The sequence below is a fragment of the Phascolarctos cinereus genome, unplaced genomic scaffold (assembly GCF_003287225.1).
Source record: "Phascolarctos cinereus isolate Bilbo 61053 unplaced genomic scaffold, phaCin_HiC Scaffold_726;HRSCAF=1367, whole genome shotgun sequence".
NCBI lineage: Eukaryota > Metazoa > Chordata > Mammalia > Diprotodontia > Phascolarctidae > Phascolarctos > Phascolarctos cinereus.
The window spans coordinates 94,030,846-94,052,900 of NW_027556098.1; the positions used below are offsets into that span (position 1 = coordinate 94,030,846).

At 37.5% G+C, this 22,055-nt stretch overlaps 1 protein-coding gene across 5 annotated transcripts in view; it reads left to right on the forward strand.

Moving 5' to 3' along the window:
- The window catches only part of ALCAM (activated leukocyte cell adhesion molecule), a 245,039-nt gene that overhangs the window by 195,852 nt on the left and 27,132 nt on the right, over positions 1–22,055 (forward strand). For all 5 annotated transcript variants that reach the window (XM_078146673.1, XM_078146674.1, XM_078146675.1 and 2 more), the window contains exons 3-7: positions 3,112–3,331; positions 15,343–15,407; positions 16,011–16,095; positions 16,517–16,699; positions 21,306–21,433. In XM_078146673.1, the coding sequence (XP_078002799.1) occupies positions 3,112–3,331; positions 15,343–15,407; positions 16,011–16,095; positions 16,517–16,699; positions 21,306–21,433 (681 nt within the window). The remainder of the gene's footprint in view (positions 1–3,111; positions 3,332–15,342; positions 15,408–16,010; positions 16,096–16,516; positions 16,700–21,305; positions 21,434–22,055) is intronic.

Consider the following 22,055-nt stretch of genomic DNA (forward strand, 5'->3'; position numbering starts at 1 on the left):
GCATACCTTCTCTTATCTTGAATTTCTGTACTGTCTTCACCATTTTTGCTCCAGTCTTCATAGTGCAACCATTAGTCTACTTTGAGAGAGAGGGAAGGACAGAAGTAAAATGAGAGCTGAGTAGGGTGGCCTCCTCATCACTGTCAGCCATTATCATTATTACATGCAACCCAAATATCATGTTCTTCCTCTGCTTAGAATACTTTAGTAGTTCCCTATCACTCTCTAAATAAAGTCCTAACTTTTTAGACTAACTCAAGGCTTTCTCCAGCCTGAGGACTCCATGACCTTTTTAGCTTTACCTCATACTATTCCTCTCCATGTTTGCTATGGTGAAGTCAGCTGTCATATTTGAATTTTCTTATATAATCAAACACTTATCTATCAAAGATGCCCAGTACCATCATTCATGTGCAGAGTTTTCCTGTTTTGTGCCTTTACTCATAGCAATTCCTATGCCTGGAATCCCTCACCTCCCTCCCATCTCTTTCTATTGTGTACTTCTTATGTTTCATCATTTTCTAATATTGTGTTATTGTATATTATATTTATACAGCCTTTAGACTGTGAGTCCCATGTGGACAGAGACTTTATTATCTTTACTTCTCCCCCATTGTCTAACTTCTTCCCTCTTTCCATTGCTCTCTTCCTTCTCTCTTCACTTTTAAACACCACCAGTATACATACAAAGCACTGTTAAACATCCATTCTCCCTCATCCCATCTATCCACTCAGTTGCTAAGTCTTGTGGGTTCTACTTGCACAATATCTCTTGCATCTGTTCTCCTCTCTGCACTCACATAGCCACCTCTCTAGATCAGATCTTCATCACCTCTGACCTGGGCTATTACAATAGCTGCCTAATATGTGGGGAAAGGATTAGATTTGCCCTTCTCAACCCCAGAAGCCAAAACCAGGAGAAAAGAAGTAAAGACGAAAAATTCTGTGTCAGGGAAAAAAAAAAACCTTTGAACAATTAGAGCTTTCCAAAGTGGAATGGAATGAACTGCCTCAAGAGGTATTGGATGCTCTTCCTTTGAAACCTTCAAGCAAAGATTTCAGGACCACTTCTCATGTATGTCATAGTGGAAATTCCTTTTGGGTATGGGTTGTACCTTATGGCTACTGAGGTACCTTCTAACTTAAATTCCATGATTCTGTGAAGCCTTTCTATCTGATACACCTAACAAAGTCATTTTGCTCAAGCTCAGGTTTCACACATCATTGTCTCACGCAGAAAACACCAATGACTCATTATTACCTCTAGGACCAATTAGATATCCACAAGAAGGGTCTAGTTAACCTCAACATCTAAATGAAGAAACATCACTTAATTAGAACATTGCTATTAAATGCAACAGATGGTATCTTTACTACAGTAATCTTTGCTACCTGGGTTCTGGGGTCCAGGATTTAGAGGTCTTGGCTTTCTTGGTTTTGTTTTTTTTTTTAATTCAATTCAATAAACATTTATTTAGCACCTACTCTGATGTTTCTGCCAAATCACCTACTTGAATAGAAATAACAAGTGAACAAATATTACCATACCTAAACCTTTGATGCCTGAACACATTTTGTGAATTTATGTGGCGATTCAAATATGCTGCCTTTTATCATGGCTAATAAATGTGTTTCACCATTATAAAAAAGAGAAATTAAAGGAAAGAGCCAATTAGATTCTCATAAATTCTTTGAGGTTAGAGACTGAGTCTTGCCCTTACCTGAATCACTCCATGCCTCAATAGCACCTAACACAGTACTTTGCCTATGGCTAGATACTCAATAAATATTTGTTAAATTTGTTGAATGAATGATCTGTGGGAATCCCCCTCTGAACAGCAACACCCATTGGAAGAGCCAGTAGACTTCCTGTCATTAGAGAATAATCTTCCAAGCCATAGTTCCCTACGGTAATGAATCTTGGCTTATACATCTTAGGAGGTCATCCCTACAGTGCCCAGCAGTGTGCCTTACATAACATAGGCCTAATAAACATTCACTGATTAAATGAATGAATGACACAATAGTCAGTGAGATATTTGGGCCTGCTGATTTTTTTTTCATACTTCTTTTCCAGTGGTTTGGAGTCAAATATTGAACCTATAAAGAGTGGTGGTTAAGGACATTTGCCAATATTATCCAAATATTTAAACCACTCAACAAACCCAGACCACTATTTTTCAGGATTCATTTAATAATAATCAGTTATTTTATCATCATTGTCACCACATAGCACTTAATGTGTTTCAAAGCACTTTTTGAAGTCTCATTAGATTCTTCTATTAATACCCAGGGAGGGATAGGAAGAGATGACTTCTATATACAGAGTAACCTTTAATGATAAGTAGATAAGAGGGGGAAAGTATCTCCCTGAAAACAGAGAGAGAAAAGCTTTGCATTTTGGAAAACTGTTGATCAAGTTTTACCCAAAGTAGTGTTAGACTGTTGCTTTTAGCATCCAGTGATGGCTAGGATAATGAATATATGGCTTTTAGTCATTAATATTTGTTTTTAATTAATATGATTGGCTTACAAAGACAAATAATATTCATCAACAGAATCCATCTTTAATATGTATCTGGTGCATGGAGTGAACAATAGACTGTTAAAGCATGGTGATAAAAACAGTCAGGGTCAAATATTATTTGCATGGGCTTTTTAACTTGCATTTTGCAGGCAAAATATATGCTTGCTGCTGTGGGCCTTTGAATTTCATTTTGTGCAAATGTTCATATTGTTTTATTTTCTTTCGTTATTTCCTTACAGTGAAGAACATTCCTTGCCACCATCCGAATAGATCACTGATTCTTCTCCAACACATCCAGGGGAGGCTGCAGTTTTTTAAAGCATTTGTCTTTTCACTTCCACATGAGCAAAACCAAATCCTGGAGAATAACCTGCAATTGCTTTTCTTATGAATATTAACTTTCTGTAACCAAAATTTATGTAAAGACTTGCCTCTGAAATTTTTCTTTTTGGACAGAAACTGCAAATATTTAGTAGAAAGAAATGCCCAAGGAAGCTACATTGTGCAGGATTTAATCCTGAAATATCTGAATGAGCCTGTGTTTAAACCTGAAGTAAAAAACTTATTTTTATTTTAATTTGTAGGAAAAGCCTGACGGCAGCCCAGTATTTATTGCCTTCCGATCCTCTACGAGAAAAAATGTGCAATATGATGAAGTACCCGAATACAAAGACAGATTAAGCCTCTCGGAAAACTACACCTTATCCATCAGTCATGCGAGGATCAGTGATGAAAAGAGATTCGTGTGCATGCTAGTTACAGAGGACAATGTGTTCGAGGCCCCGACGGTAGTCAAGGTGTTTAGTAAGTAGCCTCTGCTGTAACTGTTAAATGGGATCAATAGCGATGACCAGAAAAAATTTTGCTTAGGACAATGACTGAGCTATCTGCCTTGTCTCTCTAACCAGCCTCTGTGTGACAGACCTAGAAATCTTCATTCTGCTCATGTGTACGGTTGGCATGGAATACAGGCAGCCTGAAATTCAAACAGTAGAGTTACAGTGGGAAGCCAAGAAATGTCTGTTGCTCTGCCTTGTAAATTTTCCATGTGATAAGAGATTTTACTGAATAATTGACTAAACCTCTGTATTTGGAATTTGATTGACCTTACAAATAAAGGCCTGGCACATGTTGGGGTTTTTTTTGGGGGGGGGGTTCAATTTTTTTTACATTGAAAACTTAAAGTCTTTCCTAGTGTTTCATATACACATATACATATATGTATATGCATATGCATATACATATATGTGTGTATATATATGTGTGTGTGTGTGTGTGTGTGTGTGTGTGTATATATATATATATACATATACATATATATATATATATATATATATATGTATATTTAGTGATTCTTACCCTGTTCAGGGGGAATTCATCAGTTTTAGATGTTTAGAGATCAGAAAATAGCTTCTCTAGGCATGGGAGAGGAATAGCTTTGAGCCTGAATGACTGTGTGGGAGGGAGCAGGTGATTAAAATAAGAGGTAGGCAGGGGAAAGAAACTTGGAAAGAACAAAAAGTCAGAAAATTACAGTAGTCACAATCACAAAATTAGTTTGCCTAATGATAATATATGGCTGGTGTTACGATGCGAATGGCCCTGACAAGGAAGTTACTGGAGAGGTCCTAATTAAAGCAATGCAGCTCCTCAAATGCAAGTAAAAACACCCCACCTCAATTACATCAAAGAGTTTCAGAAATTAGAGAACAGAGACTTCCAACATTACTGTATGACAAACAGAGGCCTTTAAAAATTAAGTAATCAAACCTTCACTTAACTTTTTTTTTCTTGCATTCTGATACTTCAGCCACACCTAGAAATTATTACAGAAAGCAAAACACATGACTCTCTAACCTAAAATATGTATAGTAATAGTATGTGTAACTAGGCAGGGATTTCCCTAGATACTTGTATCAACTTCAAAGTTTCTTCCTTAGGGTGGGATTCAAAGAATGCTTAAAGATCCAGGGAAACTTTTGTACTCTTAGAAAGAGCCTCTAAAAATAAGTCCATATTTCCATTGATTGCCTTTCAGCTTCCAAAGCCTTTTTCAAAGTGTCAGCCAAGAGTCCTGTCAAACAGTTTTATGAATCAAATAACTAAGTGTTCATCCGTCATGGTCTCCCCCACTTTGTGTCCCAAATGATATTAAGCTACACATCCATTTGCCAATGGATGCCTTGCTCATAGTCAGGACCAGTGATTTAAGAATTACTGTGCTAAAGGCACACTTAAAAGCAACCACTTGGAATGAAGCAATAAAAACTATTATGATTATTGGTCCTAATATTATCAATATAAGCAGATACAGAGGGTGAGCAATGGTAGAGACAAAGTTAAACTCACAGAAATGCAGTATTTGTGTGAATATTTTCACTTGTAGAATCTAAACTAAGTAGTTAGTGTTTTGTTTTATGTCTTTGCTTTATTTTTAACATGGTGAAAGCATGTCAAGATAGTAAGAAGAGAAATGATGAACTAATCTGTATTTTTGGATTTGTAAGGATTGATTAAGATGCCATTTAGCTGTGAGGTTTTGTTTTTTTTTTTTAGTCTGGGTAAGGGGAGAGGAGGGTGATATAGAGCTACCCAGGGAAATTTCAGTTGGTCTGTTTCAATAAAATCTGCAAGCTGCTTTAGAGCACAGAGGATTTCTATGATTGTGAAAACAAACTTCCCCCACCTCCCCTGAATGTTGTTGAAAACAAAGTAACTCTCAGAAACAGAATCTGCATTCCAGGCTTTGGGCCAGGGAGAATTTAAATAGACAAAGTGACACTCTTAGAAATGGTATTTTTTGTACAAGAAACCGTGAGACCCTCCAAGTCTGACAGAATGAAGTGAACAACTCATGATAAAGACAATGTTTGAAAAAGCATATACAATCTTGACTTTTTTAAAAAAATGTATTTACTTTGGGTCATATTGGTAAAGCCAACAGCAGCTGTGACAAGGATGCTTTTATGTTATGCAGTGTCTATATTGTAGTCGTCTAACAGTAACCAGCTCCATCAATCAGCCCTCTGTTTCCCTCTGTTGAGTCACCTAGCAACACACATAGGGTAGCACACAGTTGAATATGGCTAATGAGAACCAATCACAGAGCAACCTACTGCAGATTACCATACACATGGGCTCGAATAAAACATGTGTTCCAACTAGTGGCCAAGGCTAATAACTCTATAATGAGTGGTTCAGGTTTTGTTTTTAAATGTAACTTGCAAAGTAGAAAATCATACCAATAAACAGTCACAGATTCAAAAAAATACACCATTTTTTAAAAACCATAACCACAGAATTTTAGTAACTGAAACTAATCAGCATCAAAGAGTGGTTGTATTGAGCATAGACTTGGGGTTAATGAAGTCATCCAGTAGAAAAGAAAAAAAAAGACAGTTTGCTTTTGAACTTGGAGTGGGAGACACATGCAAATATTCTGCCCTGAGATTACACAAAGAGCATAGAATTCAAATGTTGCCTCTGTGGAAGAGGCAGCTTGGTCTAATGAAAGGAACCTTGAATTCTAGTCATCTCTTTAACTCCCTTATTTGTGATTGTAGGCAAGTCAGTAACCTCCCAGAGGTCTAAAATGCCTCATTTGTAAAATGGGGAAGGAATTGTATTGAATTATTTCAGGGTCTCTTTCAACAGTGAGATTCTATGACCTTTGGTGAGGAAAAAAAGAATTCGCTTTGTATACCTATGGATATGAAAAGTAATCCTTCATAAGGTAATGTTGGCTGCATTCCACAGGCAGTCCAGAGCCCCTTCGTCATCTAATTTCTTTTTTCAAGCTGATCTTAATATCCTTTCATAATTAGATTATGGTTGTCCACTCAAAGTATGAATAGCATTGTTATGTTTTAGGTCCCCTAGTTAAGTTGGGTGCCTGTCACTGTTTGGCCTTTTAATCTTTGTGATTTGTGAAGCAAATGAGGCTACAGTTTATCATGGTCTTTACTCTGCCCATCCTCTGCAAAAGTTCACATCTCATCATGATGATGTACCTGTGTTCTCACCAATAGCTGTGGTTATTTCTCATCCTTGGGAGTTTTATAAGAGGATAACACTCAGATGTGGGCCAGATTTAGGAAGACCTGAGTTCAAATCCAGGCCCAGACATTACTAGCAGTATGATCTCAGGCATGTGACTTAAATTATGTTTGCCTCATTTTCTTTACCTGTAAGAAAGGGACAGTAATAGCACCTAGCTCCCAGGGTGGTTGTGAGGAACAAATGAGGTATCTGTAATGTGCTTAGCACAGTGACTGGTACATACTAGTTACTATGTAAAAGCTAGTTATTATTATTATTAAGCTTTGAACGATAATGAAATGCAAATTTTACAGTAGCCTGTGTGTCCGCCCCTTCTCCTCTTCACCCTTTCCCCTGATATGTACTCATATTATGAACTTACTGGGTTGAGCTACCTTGGAACATGACTTTTTAAAATATTTTTTCAATTAACAAACATTTATTTCTTCTCCTTTCAACCTCCTGCTTACCGTTGAAAGCAAAAACAAAATCCTTGTAACACATGTGTACATGTATGGTCAAGCAAAACAAATTCCCACTTCGGCTGTGTCCAAAAATATATGAACTGATGCAGAATGAAGTGAAGAGACAGGAAATAGTAACACCATTGTCAAAGCAAGCAATTTAGAAAGACTTAAGAATTCTGATCAATATGAGGACCAGCCATAATTCCAGATTACTAGTGATGAAGAATATGATTTTTTTAAACCAACATTGGTAAATGTGAGTGAGACAAAGATAATTTTGCATTAAGTATTTCATCCTCCTTCCAACTAAGTCCTACTGTGGTGCTTCATTATGCCAACACAGTGCAAATCTGGCAGATCCTATAATGAGCCGGAAAGAATTCAAGAATGGTCCTCGGTCTATTGTCTGACCACCAACTTGTGGAGTTTTGGTTTGTTTGGTTGGTTTTTTTTTAACTTGGCAAGTTGGTTGGTTGCTGTCCTTTGTTCTCAAAGAGGACAAAATGACATCACTATGTTGGGGTCGAGGTACATGTGTCCAACTGTGGCTGATCAGACTAGTATGAGCTCAGAAGGCTCTACCACAGATTGGGCACCAATAGTCCAACATTTGGAGGAGAGATGTCTCTGAATTTGTACATCTCACGTTTCTTTTGAGCTACTGCAATTCTGCTTTGGTCATAGAGCACAGTGCCTTCTCTGATGTAAAGATGCATACTGGGTGGTCCTGTGCCAGCGTCAACTATGTCACATAGTTAATTCCAAAGTTCTTCACAGAGGCCTTGAGAGTCCTTGTATTGCTTCTTCTGACCTCCATGTGACCGTTTGCCTCGCATGAGTTCTCCATAAAATAGTTTTTAGGCAAACCTCTACTAAGGTATGTAATATCTTAGTACTAAGGTATGGAGAGGTATTGATCTCTATGGGTGAAGGAAATGCCAACATTGATGAAATCATGGATATTTCACCATTATTTGGCCATGATAAATCTCAAAATGAAAATAAGGATGAAGGATGCAGGGTGCCAACTTCCATATTCCTTCACAGGTGGTTCCTGAAAAGGCGAGATGGTGTGCTAGATCTAACAAGGGAAACCAGAGCCCCTCCATACTCAAAACTCTTTTCATCAATGTTCCTTGTGACATGGTTCATGTGGGCCTTAAGTCTGAAAAGATTGCCTTGGTCACAACTGCCTCTATGTATGGCAGAGTTTTGAGTAAATGGGAGGCTGTACCCTCAGAAATTGGGACCAGACAGCTTTCTGTGTTGGGAGGCTGTTTGTAAAGGGTAAATGATGAAAGTGACCCCATATTGACATATAAAACCTTATACCTTGGCCTTGAATGTTTATTGTTAACATCCCTATCAAGTATTGTGGTATGACTGATCAGCAAGATGAAAAGGCCAAATGGTCAACACTTGATTTCTTCTATACAACAAAATTTTCTAAAGTAGTTCATTGATGTTGAAATAAAGAAAAAAAATCTAATGCTAGGATTTTATCATATAATGAAAGTTTTGGCACCATGGGACAGTCAAGGAGAAAGGAGAAATCATACATTATAATCAATAACCAATTTCGTATCCCTAAATAGGGAGGCAATTTGGGATAGTGAAAAGAGGACTCAATTTGGAATTAGAAGAGTTGTGTTTAAATCCCAGATCTGCTATTTACTTATTTTTCAAAGGAAAGAATATGTGTAAAATGTGTCCCAAAATTTAAAGTTCCATATAAATGTTAGCTATTAGATTTTATTACTCTAATTCTAGGAAAAATATTCAACCTAGCGGCTCAGATTCTGAATCTAAAAAGCGAGAGGTTTGAAATAGTTTCTAATAGAATGTTCAGTTCTCCATCAAATAGGATGACATATAAATGACCTAGGACATCTAGGTGGCAAAGTGGATACAGTGATGGTCCTGGAGTCAGGAAGACTCATCTTCATGAGTTCAAATCCTGCCTCAGACACTAACCAACTGTGTGACCCTGGGCAAGTCATTTAGCCATGTTTGTCTCACTTTCCTCATCTGTAAAATGAGCTGGAGAAGGAAATGGCAAACCAATCCAGTATCTTTGTTGAGAAAACCCCAAATAGGGTCATGTATGGCTGAACAACAACAATGTAAATGACCTAATCAGTCCTTGACAAGTTCATCTCTAAGTGGGTAAGTGGATCAATTTCCATCCAAGTACTCCCCCTTCTCAACTTCAGTCTTATGGCTCTGTCTTTAGGCTTATGGCCCAAACTGGTCTGAACTTTGTGGATAATAAAAAGGCAGGGAAAAGAGATTATTCTGATGATAATAATAACCACTGGCATTGATATAGTGCTTTAAGGTTTGTCAACTGCCTTACAAAGACTATCTTATTTTACCCTCACAGCAGCCCAGAAGGGAGGTGTCATTGTTATCCCCCTTTTTCATAGATGAGGAACCTGAGATTTGCAGAGGTTAAGTGATAACTTGCCCAGGATCACACATAACTAGTAAATGTCTGAGTCTGCATTTGAGCTCAAGCCTTAGTGATTCTGGGTCCGGAGTTCCACTGACCTTTGAAAATATATTAATAGGTGATGAACATCAAGTGTATCTTAGCTTTAATTATTTATGAGTACGCGGCATAGGATGCCCACAAATGTTCTGTAGTGTATTTGGCAAAAAATCATTTGAGTCATAGTATAATAAACCCTCAGTATAGCCTATGGATATTAAATCTTTGCTAGGGAGTAAAGCAAGACTGCCAGCTCTTCCTTTCTGTTTCTTTTCCCTCCTTTCTTTTAAAGTATGATAGGTTAAAAATGAACATTCCAAAAATTCAGGAAGTTTTGCTGTACTTTAATTTTACTTTGCAATGTGTGGCAATGAGGCTCTAAGCTCCTCCAATAAAGAAAAGAATGTCAGCAAGGAAGCAAAAAAAAAAAAGAAAAATGAACTAAAACTAGATTCTGCCTATTGATATGGAATTAGTTCCAGAATGGCTTTAGACACACTTGTTTATAAGTATCCAGAGGCAAAATTTGACTATAATTAGTATCAGTTAATTAAATGATAACTTTATGGCACCATTTTTCTCTATAAATTGTACATACATGTGAATTCTTAAAACATTAAAATATAATTTAAATATTGTTTCTTAAACACTTCTGAATTGATATGCAATTCTGCTAATATGGCATATGTCTTTCTTTATAGCCCTTCAGCTAATAGCCATAGATATGAAAGAAAATTACAGAAAAAATAATTTTAAGCAATGCAGAGATTTTGAAACAAAATTAAAAAGGGGTATATAGCTCAAAGAAACAAATATCATTTCCTTAATAATGTGAATCTCCCTTACAAATAAAGAGGCCCCTAAGTGCAAATCTGACATCCCAAACTGCTCATTTTGGGGGTGGGAAAGAGATAGGACTACTATTAAATTTGCCTGCAATTTAATTTCATTCAGACGGGAAGGATATTTTTAAAACTAGCATACACTGCTATCACCTACATATTAAAATATACTAAACTTATCCATACATTATAGCATGTTAACTGGTTATATCTGATCATATGTACAATAAAACCATAAATCACTGTTTTGAGAACAGAGTGAATGTACATTTTATGTAAAAGAAAGTAAATGTGTGCCCATGTGTTTCTGCACTTAATTTTTCACTGAATTTGGTGCCAAGGAAAACAGTACCCTTCAAAGAGCCTACCCATTATCTTTTTTAATTATATATTATCTTTTAATTTTTCATAATTATCCACACATTTAGTCACACTAAATGCCAAAGGTGGGACCAAAACAAGTTAGCTCCTTTTCCCCTATGTTTATTTGCATTTTCAGAGGCAATGTGGCATACTGGATAGAAGCTAACGTCAAGGCCACAAAGACCTGAGTTCAAGTGTTGCTATACTAACTTTGTGTGATGCTTGTTAAATAACTCAACCTGTCAATATCCTAGGCAACTCTCCAAGACTCTAAGTGGCAGAGAAAGTGCCAACTTATTTTGGTAGAGGGAATTGCCTCACCTGAGAGTCCTCATAGAAAATCAAATTAAGAGTTCAAATGGACCTTAAAGGTAACCTATTCTGGGCCTCTTGTTTTATAGATAAAGAAAGAGAACAAGAGTAGAGAATGTCTTGCTCAAAATTATATGAGTATAAAGAGCCACAATTTAATCTTAGTTCTCCTGACTCCTATTACAGTTCTTTTTCCACTTAATAGACTTACATCTAATAAGTTTGGCTATCCAGATACCTGAGGGAATAGGTCTTTCGAATGTCTACCTTTTCTAGATAGCTAAACTTATCCCTTTAAGCACCACATCATTGTTCACATTAGCCATCTGAGACAAAAATCTTTCTCAAAATGTATTATGCACTTTCATTCCTTTTAAGAAAAGAGTCCAGGGAGCACAATGTAACCTTTTCCTGATAAATCTGTCATCATTATGAACACCAGTTATTAAACCGTGCTATCTAAGCAAGGAGATATGACTAGACAGCAATTCATTTGAAAAAGACCAGAGGGTTCTAGTGGACCTCTTGCTCAAAATGAGTCTGTAGTAAGATATGTTATCCAAAAAATTCAGGTGATTGATTATAGGCTGTGTTTAGAGAGGCATAGTGTCCCCAAATAGGTCCTATCCTTGTCAGACTACATCTGGAGTGTTACATTCATTTCCAAGTGTCATATTTTAGGAAAGAACAGTTAAGATAATAAAGGTCCTCAAGATCTTGCTATATGGAGATATACTGGAGGAAATTGGGATCTCTAGTCCTAAAAGGGAATACCCTGATGGGGCATGATATCTTGCTTCAAGTATTGGAAGTATTGCCATGAAGAAGAGGGACTAGCTTTGTTCTTGGGGGTCTCAGAGGGCAGAATTAGGAACAGTGCCCAGTGCAGGGAAGTTGCAGAGAATCAGAGCCTTTAGAGCTGTGTAGAAGTGAAATAGGCTGATTCATCTTCAATCTTTGAAAAAAAAAACCCAGTGACCACTCTGTAGGCATGCTATAATGGGGATTCCCCAGTGAATCCCTATTGCCTCAGGTAGAAATTCTTCTTTTGAGCTATCAAGCTTTTCATAATCAGGCCCCTTCTGAACTTTCCAGCTTCACAGGCCTAGTTCCTGTTCCTCAAACACAACACTTCCTCTCCTATCTCTGTGCCTCAGGGCCGGCTGGCCCTTGTGCCTGGAATGCTCTCCCTCCTCAATTTTACCTCCTCATTTTTGTGGTTTGCTCAAGATTCATCTCGAATCTCTCCTTCTGCTGGAACCTCTTCCTGGTTCATCAACTGCACTACAAGTGCCTTCCCTCTTAGATTAATGTGTTTGTATGTCCTTATTTGCACTTTCTCTCCTCACCTTATCCCCAATTATAATGAGAGCTGAAGACAGGGACTGTATTTTTACCTTTTTTTCTGGGGGGGGGGGTGAGTTGGTTACCCCCAGCACTCAGCACAGTGCTGGAAAATATAAATCTTTACTAAATGCTTGTTGACTGACTCTTTATTTGGAAGTCTCCTCCAGTTCTAAGATTCTGCAATTCTGATTCTGTATTACAGAAATGGCCTTGGGGGCTAATAAGATGGGTGTAAGACATTTCTCATACCCTAAGTGGTCCTGGAATGGTGTGTTTTTCATGTGTTTGTGTCTCCTCTCCTCTAATTCCTCCTGTGACCACATGCCCCGCTTAAAATAACACTACCCACCTTACATTTTTGCTGCTTTTATCCAGGATGGTCGTAGAAACTCTATAATCAAATGGATAGTTTCCTAGTGAGAGAGAGCCTCAGGGATTTTGCTATTAGTGCACTGCAGCAGTCTTGGAGCATGAACCTTGTAACTATTGTGTTGTGAGTGTGCAAGAACTGTTTTTGCTTCCTTCCTACTTCTTGGCCAAAATAGCCAAGTTCCACTTTGGTGAAATGTCAATGGTTATCCTAAAGCCAGTTTAATTCTGTTGGATGAACAGAATTAAGGGGATTTCAAATAGCAGACAAGAAGACCCTTGGAATATAACTTAGCGACTCATGTTAAAATAAATACAGAATAATTTCATACTAATATTCACAGAAATGAATAGTAGATATATAATAATGATGACCAATACTGACCTCACCAAAGAGATGAGAAAATCCATCTCCTTCCCTTCTTTGCAAATGTGGAGAGCCATGAGTATGGATCATTGCATACACTGTCAAACATGGTTGATATATTTTTCTTTCTCTTTTTTTTTTTGTTATTTCTTACAAGAAATAGTTCACTGGGAGGTACTAGAGCAATGTATTTGGAGATGAAAGCTATGTAAAATCAAAAGATATTGTAGTGGGAGGGGAGGATTGGGAACTCACAAACACACACTTTGGTCCTGCACTCTGTTCAAGCAACTCACTTAAAAACCACAACTTCTGGCAAACTAGCATATGTCTTGGACTCATCTTTCTGGTGGTGATCATCTTCTCTCAGAAGTTTTTGGTTTTCTTTTTCAGTCTGTCAGACAATCAATAAACATATATTAAGTACCTACTGTATGCCAGGTACTGTACTAAGCACTAGGGATCCAAAGAAAAGTGAAAGACAGGCCTTGCTCTCAAGGAGCTCATAGTCTAATTGGGGGGACATGTAAACAGCTATGTACAAACAAGATAGATACAGGAGAAATTGTAAATAGTCAACAGAGGAAAAGCACTTGAATTAAGGAGGATCCAGAAAATCTTCCTGAGTAGGTGAGATTTTAGCTTGGACTTGATGGAAGCCAGGAGGGAGAACAGTCCAATGAAAATGCTAGAAAGGGAAGGGAGGTGAAAGGGGCAGGTTATGAAGGGCTTTGAACACCAAACAGAAGAATTTGTATTTGACCTTGGAAGTGATAGGGAGCCAGTGCACTTAATTGACTAGGCAGGGTGATGTGGTCAGACCTATACTTTAGAAAGATCACTTTAACAACTGAATGGAGGATGGAGTAGAATGGGAACTAGAGTGCCCCAAGAAGACTAACCAGCAGGCTATTTCAATAGTCCAGGCATCCTCCGGGGTAACGGGCAAGAGGATCCAGGAGGCTCCTAACCTCTAGAACTCAAGAGATTGCCACCAGTATCTTGGTTCAATCACTATTGCCCTGGGAAAGAAACACAAATTTGAGTTCCTTTATCAGCCTTGTCTAGACAATACATACTCTCCCTGCTATATGGGAATAGCTGTCATAGCTTTGGGGATGGGGATAAGGAATGGGAAATCTCGTCCTCCCTTGAAGAAAGTCCAAGTGAGAGCAGATGGAGTCCCAAGCATCATGTACAGAAGAGAGTGGAAATTGTCTTTCACTTTAAAAAACTATCAAGTGAAAGTCTACTTGCGCACTGGCCACTTCTTTGACATAGCCCTTCCCCCTAATTAATGGGGTGGGAGGGAAGACAAAGGGACCACCAAGAAGCCTTGGTTTGTGCATACCCTGTATTAAGGCCAAAGCAGATGTCTGCAGAACACCAGGGCACAGGCTCTGCACCCTTCAGGCTCCTTGAAGGCAAGACCCATCTTATTTGTACCCCTAGCATTTAGCACAGTGCTTGGCACATAGTAAACACTTAATAAATACCCTATCTATTTATCCCAACCCCCTCACTATATACAGATGAGAACTAAGACTCAGAGAAGTTAAGGGATGTGATATTTGGTGGCAGAGCAGTTTTGAACTCTGAACTTTGAACTCTTGCTTCTTTGTCCTGTGGCCCTTCTAATGCATCGTAATAGCTCAAGGATAGACCAGGTGTGAGTGTTTTAATTCAGTGCTTTGCCAGTTCTGGATGTGGTGCAGGAGACGTTCCCAATAACTTCACACTTCAGTTTTTTCATTTGTACTACTACAGTGATAGTGCTAATTCATCACGTTATAATGAGCCTGATGCTTATGATAGGAAGAGGGACAACAGCCATTTGGAGGTACACTGGCTCTTTCAAACCACCAGGGCGCCATTTAGTCCTTTGACTGCAGTCTTCACTGTTAGAACCATCAGCGGGTTGGTAAAATGCCTAGGAAGCTGTGAGAAAAATAATGCTTTCTAATTAGAGAGATCATATTCAGAAGAGTTCCAGGTACTTAAAATAACATTTAAAATAAATAATGCAAAGGTTTGGTGTGTGGTGGATTTTTTCTCATATGTAGCTAGACCAATTTGCCAAATTGCAATCTTTGTGCTGATTCTGTTCTTTGATTGGTCACTTGTTTTCTAGCTTTGGGGAAATGCATTATTTGATATAAGGCAAAACAGAGGTCCTGTCTTTTCCACATAGATTTTATTTTTTTTTCCTTTAATTTCAGAGCAACCATCAAAACCTGAAATTGTAAATAAAGCACAGTTCTTGGAAACAGAACAGCTGAAAAAGGTAAAGCACACATTTCTTGCTTAACTAACTGCCTTAATTTCATCTAGTCTGAAGGGACTGATAATAGCTACATAAGGATCCAAATTTGGTTCATTCAGAATAGCCAGGGGACCAGTAGCTTAAGACTTTGTGCAGGAGAGGAGAGAAGGGTAATTCATCTCTCTTGCAAAATGCCTCTAGTGTGCTGCTAGAAAATACATCAACGAGAGCCAAAATAGCCATTTTGTATATGGGTGGATCATTTTGGCTCCAAACTCGCTGATTACAGTCTACTCCTTTTCTTCTCACTGGTATAACTACACATTTCTTTGTTAAAAGAAAAAAGTCTTGGGTTTTACTGAATAATGCCATGTCATACTGTATGGTGAATATCATGTTTGTTCTAAAATGATTTTCAACATAAATGCAGTAAAGTCACTAAGTAGCTTTACTGTTTAACGGGCAGGTAGAATAATTGTGCTTGGATGAAAGGACTTTAGTAAATAACATGAGGATGGACAGGTCACCTCCATCTCCATTTTTATAACAGTCACATCGGGCCACTAAATTTTGCTTAAATAAAACAGTTAGACTTAGGTGTTAACATCACCTTCTGTTTTGCAGTTGGGTGATTGTGTTTCAAAAGACAGTTATCCAGATGTCAACATTACATGGTACAGGAATGGAAGGACTTTGGAACCATCAGAAGGTGAGTCTGAGTTTGTATTGGATATGCAGTACAAACTTCTAAATATTTTGCTTCTAAATATTTCGCTAAATTTTGATCTACAACAATGGGCCTAGTCATCTTAAGTATCCATTAATTTTTCCCCCAAATGCTGATTTAGTGCTGCTGCAGAAGAGAAAGGAGTAAGGAAAATTACTTCTGTCTATGACATGTTCTCATAGTTAATTAAAGTGTGTGGGAGACAGGACTGTAGGATTCTATTTCTGCTTCCACCATTGTTTTACTCTGTAACAGCAAAAAGGCATCTGCCTTGCTACATGTCAGTCTCCCTGCCTGTACAGTACCTATAGTAGGACTAAGACACCTTTCAAAGGTTTTGTGAGTTTAAGTACTGTGGATCCAGGTAAAAGATCCTATGAGTAATATTCCTTCTTTCTTTTAGGTGTGATCACAACTTTACAAAGACAAGTGGATCCAGCAACTCAACTCTCCACTGTGACTTCCTCTCTAGTGTACAAGACAACAAAAAATGATATAAAGATACCATTCACATGTTCTGTGATATATTATGGTCCATCTGGCCAAAGAACAATTCATTCTGATCAAGCATTCTTTGATATTTACTGTAAGTTACTCATTTTTTTTTCATTTTGTGGTTGTTCAGTCATTTCATTTGTATCTGACTCTTCATGACCCCATTTGGAGTTATGTTAGATGATGTCTAAGTCCCTTCCAGCTCTAAATCTGTAATCCTAATGTCATTATGGAAAAAAATTACAGGACTTGATGCCTGACTGGGTAGGGGAGGTAAGCAGAAAATTTCAGGTCTAGGTACTGCATTTAAGTATTGAAAAGCTGGAGAGGAGGTCCAGAAGAAAAGCTAGCAGCATGGTGCAGTGACTATGTCATACAACAAATATACATCATACAACAATACAGCAAAAAATATCATGCAACTATTCATCGAAGGAACTAAAGCCTGGAGAAGACTTGGACACTCATGCTTGCTATCAGAGCATTTAAAGCATTCTTATATGGAGAGATTACAATTGTTTTGCTTGATCCCAGAAGGGATGGATGGAAGTGGCAGAGAGACAGATCAATAGAAGATCAATAGAATTCCTACACAGTAAAAGCTATCCAAAATGGAATTATCTCTCTCGTTGGATGATGAGTATCCCATTACTAGTGACCTTTAACCTTGGAAAGGACCAAGAACATCAGTTGACAGAATCCTTCCAGATATTCTTAACTTCTGGTCCTTCTAGAGCCTGGGTAGTGAATTAATTGTCAAGAAAGTTGTAGAAATATCTGAATGGGTATAGGTTAGAATAGATCGTTCCTGACACCCTCTCCTTCTTTGAGATTCTGTGATTTCATGAGTCAAATATAATGATAATGCTAATACTTTCAGAAGTATTTAACACTTTTTTTTTACTAGATCTGTGATTTTTATCAGTATAAGTATTTTTTTAGTGAAGAACTTACTTTACCAATGCAGATTTACCTTCTCTGTAGCTTTAGAGATTGCTGTTAGACACTGAGGGGTTAAGTGATTTGCCCAAGGTCCTATAGATAATAGGTATTAGCTTCGGGGCTTGACTTCATGCCTTCCTGAGTCCAAAGCTTTCTGTCAATCTAATCTCCTGCACTGCTCCTCTACATTGTCTGAAGGTTTTCAAAGCTCTTTATGCACACTTCGTCATTTAATTCTCACAACATCTCTAGGATATGTTACTATTAGTATTGTTGCCCTTATGTTAACAGATGAGGAAGCTGAATCTCAGGGAGGTTTAGTGACCTAATGAATAGGAGAACAATGTTGGCAATGACGGGATCAGAAGAGCCAGGGAGGGGTTGTCATTTTGAGAAAGCCAATTAGTTTCAGTTTAGTCACATTGAGTTCTCTCCTGAGAATGCCTGTTAAACTGCCAATTTGTCACCTTGGAGTGGGGTAATGTATTGCCCCCATTATCCCAGGTTGGTTTATTAGTTTCCTAGTGAAGAGCAGGGCTGTGAACAAGAGAACATGAGAGGTAAGGGCTGATAAAGGAATGGAAATGATTTGAAATGCCAAGTGCACTTGGGAGGGTGGGCTCCTATTGGAGTGACAGAATATAGAGGGTAGCATGTCTTAGGCAGCAATGGTGTAACACTGGAACAGGAGTCAGTGGATGGAGAAAGTGTAGTGGAATGGGTGTGGAGGGGAAGAAAATAGTGTCAAAAACAAATTTTATGCACTTCACAATCTTCAGCCTGGAGGCTATCATTGGTGAATCAGGGAAAAGATTTTAACTTCATTCCCTTCCTAGCCCTATTCTTGACATCCTCTAGATTTCAAAACCATGCCTCCCTTCTACTTCATCCCAAGCACTCTATTTTTTCAGTTTTCTTTTGGCTGAAGGCTTCCATCATTAGAATGTAAGCTCTTCAAGGGCAGAGACTCTTTCCTTCCTTCCCTCCTTCCTTCCCTTCTTCCTTCCTTCATTTTCCTTCTTTCCTTCTTTCCTTTCAATTGATTCAAGCGATGATGATGATGATCATGATAAAGAAGATTTACGTAGTGGTTTAAGATTTTTTAAATTAATTTATTTTGAATTATCAACAATCACTTCCATAAGATTTTGAGTTTTAAATTTCCCCCCCCACCTCCCTCCCCAAGATGGTGTACAATCTGATGTAGGCTATATATATATACATTCCTATTAAACATATTTTCACATTAGTGATGTTGTAAGTAATAATTAGAACCAATAGGAGAAAACGCCAGAAAGAGGAAACAAAACACAACAGAAGAAAAAAATAGCAAATAGCATGCTTCAATGTAGTTCTTTCTTTAGATGTGGATAGCATTTTCCATCATGAGGCCTTTGGAGATGTCTTTAGATCCTTGTATTGCTAAGAAGGATTAAGTCTATTAATATTAGTCATCAAACAACGTGGCTGTTACTATGTACAATGTTCTCCTGGTTCTGCTCATTTCACTCAGCATCAGACCATACAAGTCTTTCCAGGTTTTTCTGAAGTCTGCCTGTTCATCATTTCTTATGCACAATAGTATTTTCTTACATTCATATACTACAACTTGTTCAGCCATTCCTCAATTGATGGGCATCCTCTCAGTTTCCAATTCTTTGCCACCACAAAAAGAGCTGCTATAAATATTTTTGCACATGTGGGTCCTTTTCCCATTTGTATGGTCTCTTTGGGATACAGCCCTAGAAGTGCTATTGCTGGGTCCAAGAGTATGCACATTTTTATAGCCCTTTAGGCATAGTTCCAAATTGTTCTCCAAAATGGTTGCATCATTTCACAACTCCACCAACAATGCATTAGTGTTCCAATTTTCCCTCATCTTCTCCAACATTTATCATTTTACTGTCTTGTCATGTTGGCCAATCTGATAGGTGTGATATGGTACCTCAGAGCTGTTATGATTTGCATTTCTCTAATCAATAGTGATTTAAAGCATTTTTTCATATGACTATAGATGTCTTTAATTTCTTCATCTGAGAACTGCCTGTTCATACCCTTTGACCATTTATCAATTGGGGAATGACTTGTATTCTTATAAATTTGATTTAATTCACTATATATTTTAGAAATAAGGCCCTTATCAGAGAGACTGGTTGTAAAAATTATTTCCCAATTTTCTACTTTCCTTCTAATGCTGGTTGCATAGTGGTTTAAGATTTGCAAAGTACTATATATATATATATATATATATATATATATATATATATATATATATATATATATATATATATATATATATATATATATATATATATATATATATACATATACACACACACACACACACACACACACACACACACACATATGTAGTACTTTGCAAACCTTAAACCACACACACACACACACACACACACACACACACACACACACATATATATATATCCAGTGTGCACATATACTCTGAAGAGAAGAGTCATCATAGCAGAATATTCTAGGTAATATGCAGACTAATCAGGATTGCAAAACTTTGCAAAAATGTTGCAAGCTTGGTGCTGGAATATGCAGAAAAAATGGAGAAACAAATGATCTATTGCTTTCCTCTCCTCCCTTTGTTAATTTTGTCTGCATCTTTGCATGATATGGAAAAAAATATCTTTGTAGTATCTGGGCAACTAACCTGTTAGCTTAGCCTCTCAAGTCCCACTTGTAGCATTAGTCATATGAACTCTTCTTGGGGAGATCACTTTTGTCTTTATAAGTATGCCAAAGTATATCATTGGTGAAATTTCATGCACATAACTAATGATGCAACAGTTGTAAAGTTCTCAAGGCGAAAAAGTATTCCATCAAATGAGCCTTTGCATTAGGCAACTTCTACGTTGACTATTCTTTTAGCCAAGTAGTGATTTTAAAACATCTTAAAGTTTAAAAGTAGACTATTATTAGGATGTTACTCATTTTGGAAATTCATATACTTCTAAGACTGAGATTTTTTTCTCACATTTTGTGTTTGTTAGATGTGGCTCATTATATATGGCCTTAATTTCCCTAAAATTCTGCTTGTGAACAGCAGCTAAGAGTAAAGAATACCCTTTAGCCTATTGTCTTTGGAAACATTACTAAAGTGGAATGAAAGTTGTATCTTGGCTTCATTGAACAGAACAGAATTATATTACATTTACAGTTCTGCTGATTGTGTTAAGGGTCTCCTTCAGATCATGGGATTCCTCTTTTTGAAAGCAAGTATACTCTTCAGCATGCCAAAAAGCTTTGTCTGTGCTATTTAGCTCATGCTCCTTTGTATTTAATGTAGGGTACTATTATGTAATATGAGTGCAGTGTTGCCTAATAGAACTAGCTATTTTGAAGGCTGCAGTTCAGTCTTTCCAAATAGTAAGTTTCATAGAATACAGCTAAATTCTCTTACAATGAAATCATACAGTGAGATTGTTCCTACTGGTCTTTTACACATAAAATAATTATGGTCATTCCTACTACAGTTAAAAACATTTTGCTAAGAAGAAATTGATTTTTATATAACAGGGTTCCTTTGTAGTTTGTTCTAACTAGGATTAGTACTCAGTATGGAAAGTACCTATTAACTTAAATCCTTCTATAAAAAGATACATTTAAGCAATTACCATTACTTGCTTCTTGAGAAAATTGTGTATAATTTAGTCATTTGCATTATATGCACACAGTACTTTGGTACTTGACAAAAACTATTAACTTGTGTCCATTTCTTTTTGCAGATCCCACAGAGAAGGTGACAATTCAAGTCTTGCCACCCAAAAATGCCATCAAGGAAGGAGACAACATCACTCTAAAATGCTTGGGAAATGGCAACCCCCCTCCAGAGGAGTTTTTGTTTTACCTCCCAGTAAGTGCCTCAGTCGTGCCACTTAGCTTTAGAACTAGCATTCTCCCCCATTTAACATTTGTCTGATGTTCGCATTTTATAACATGAAAGAGGGAGCATAATGTTGCTCATACAGAGTTCCCATGGAAGGTTTTCCCTACTCTATGAGGAAGCTATGAAACAGGGTAGACTTTTTTTTCCTGCCTTTTTACCAGTAAAATCAAATTACACAGGAAGCTACTTTGGCTGGGGGGGGAGGGGGTAGGCATTGAGGGTTAATGACTTGCCTAGGTTCACACAGCTAGTGTCAAGTATCTGAGGCCACATTTGAACTCAGGTCCTCCTGACTCCAAAGTCAGTGCTCTATCCACTGCACCACCTAATTGTCCCAGGAAGCTACTTTTAAAGCTCTTTCAAAGTTACAAATCTAGTGGTGGAAAAGTGACCAGAAGACACAATAGCTTTTACTTTATTTTTTTTTTACACATTAGCTTTTAAGAACCTATTGGTGAGCTTGATTTCTTAAATAGGTTGCTATATTCATCTCATCAACAAGACTGAATGGAAAACAAGAATGATGAGAGGAAGAGCTTACCCTGGATTCTGATCCTAGCTTTACCAGTCATTCATAGGATGAACTTCA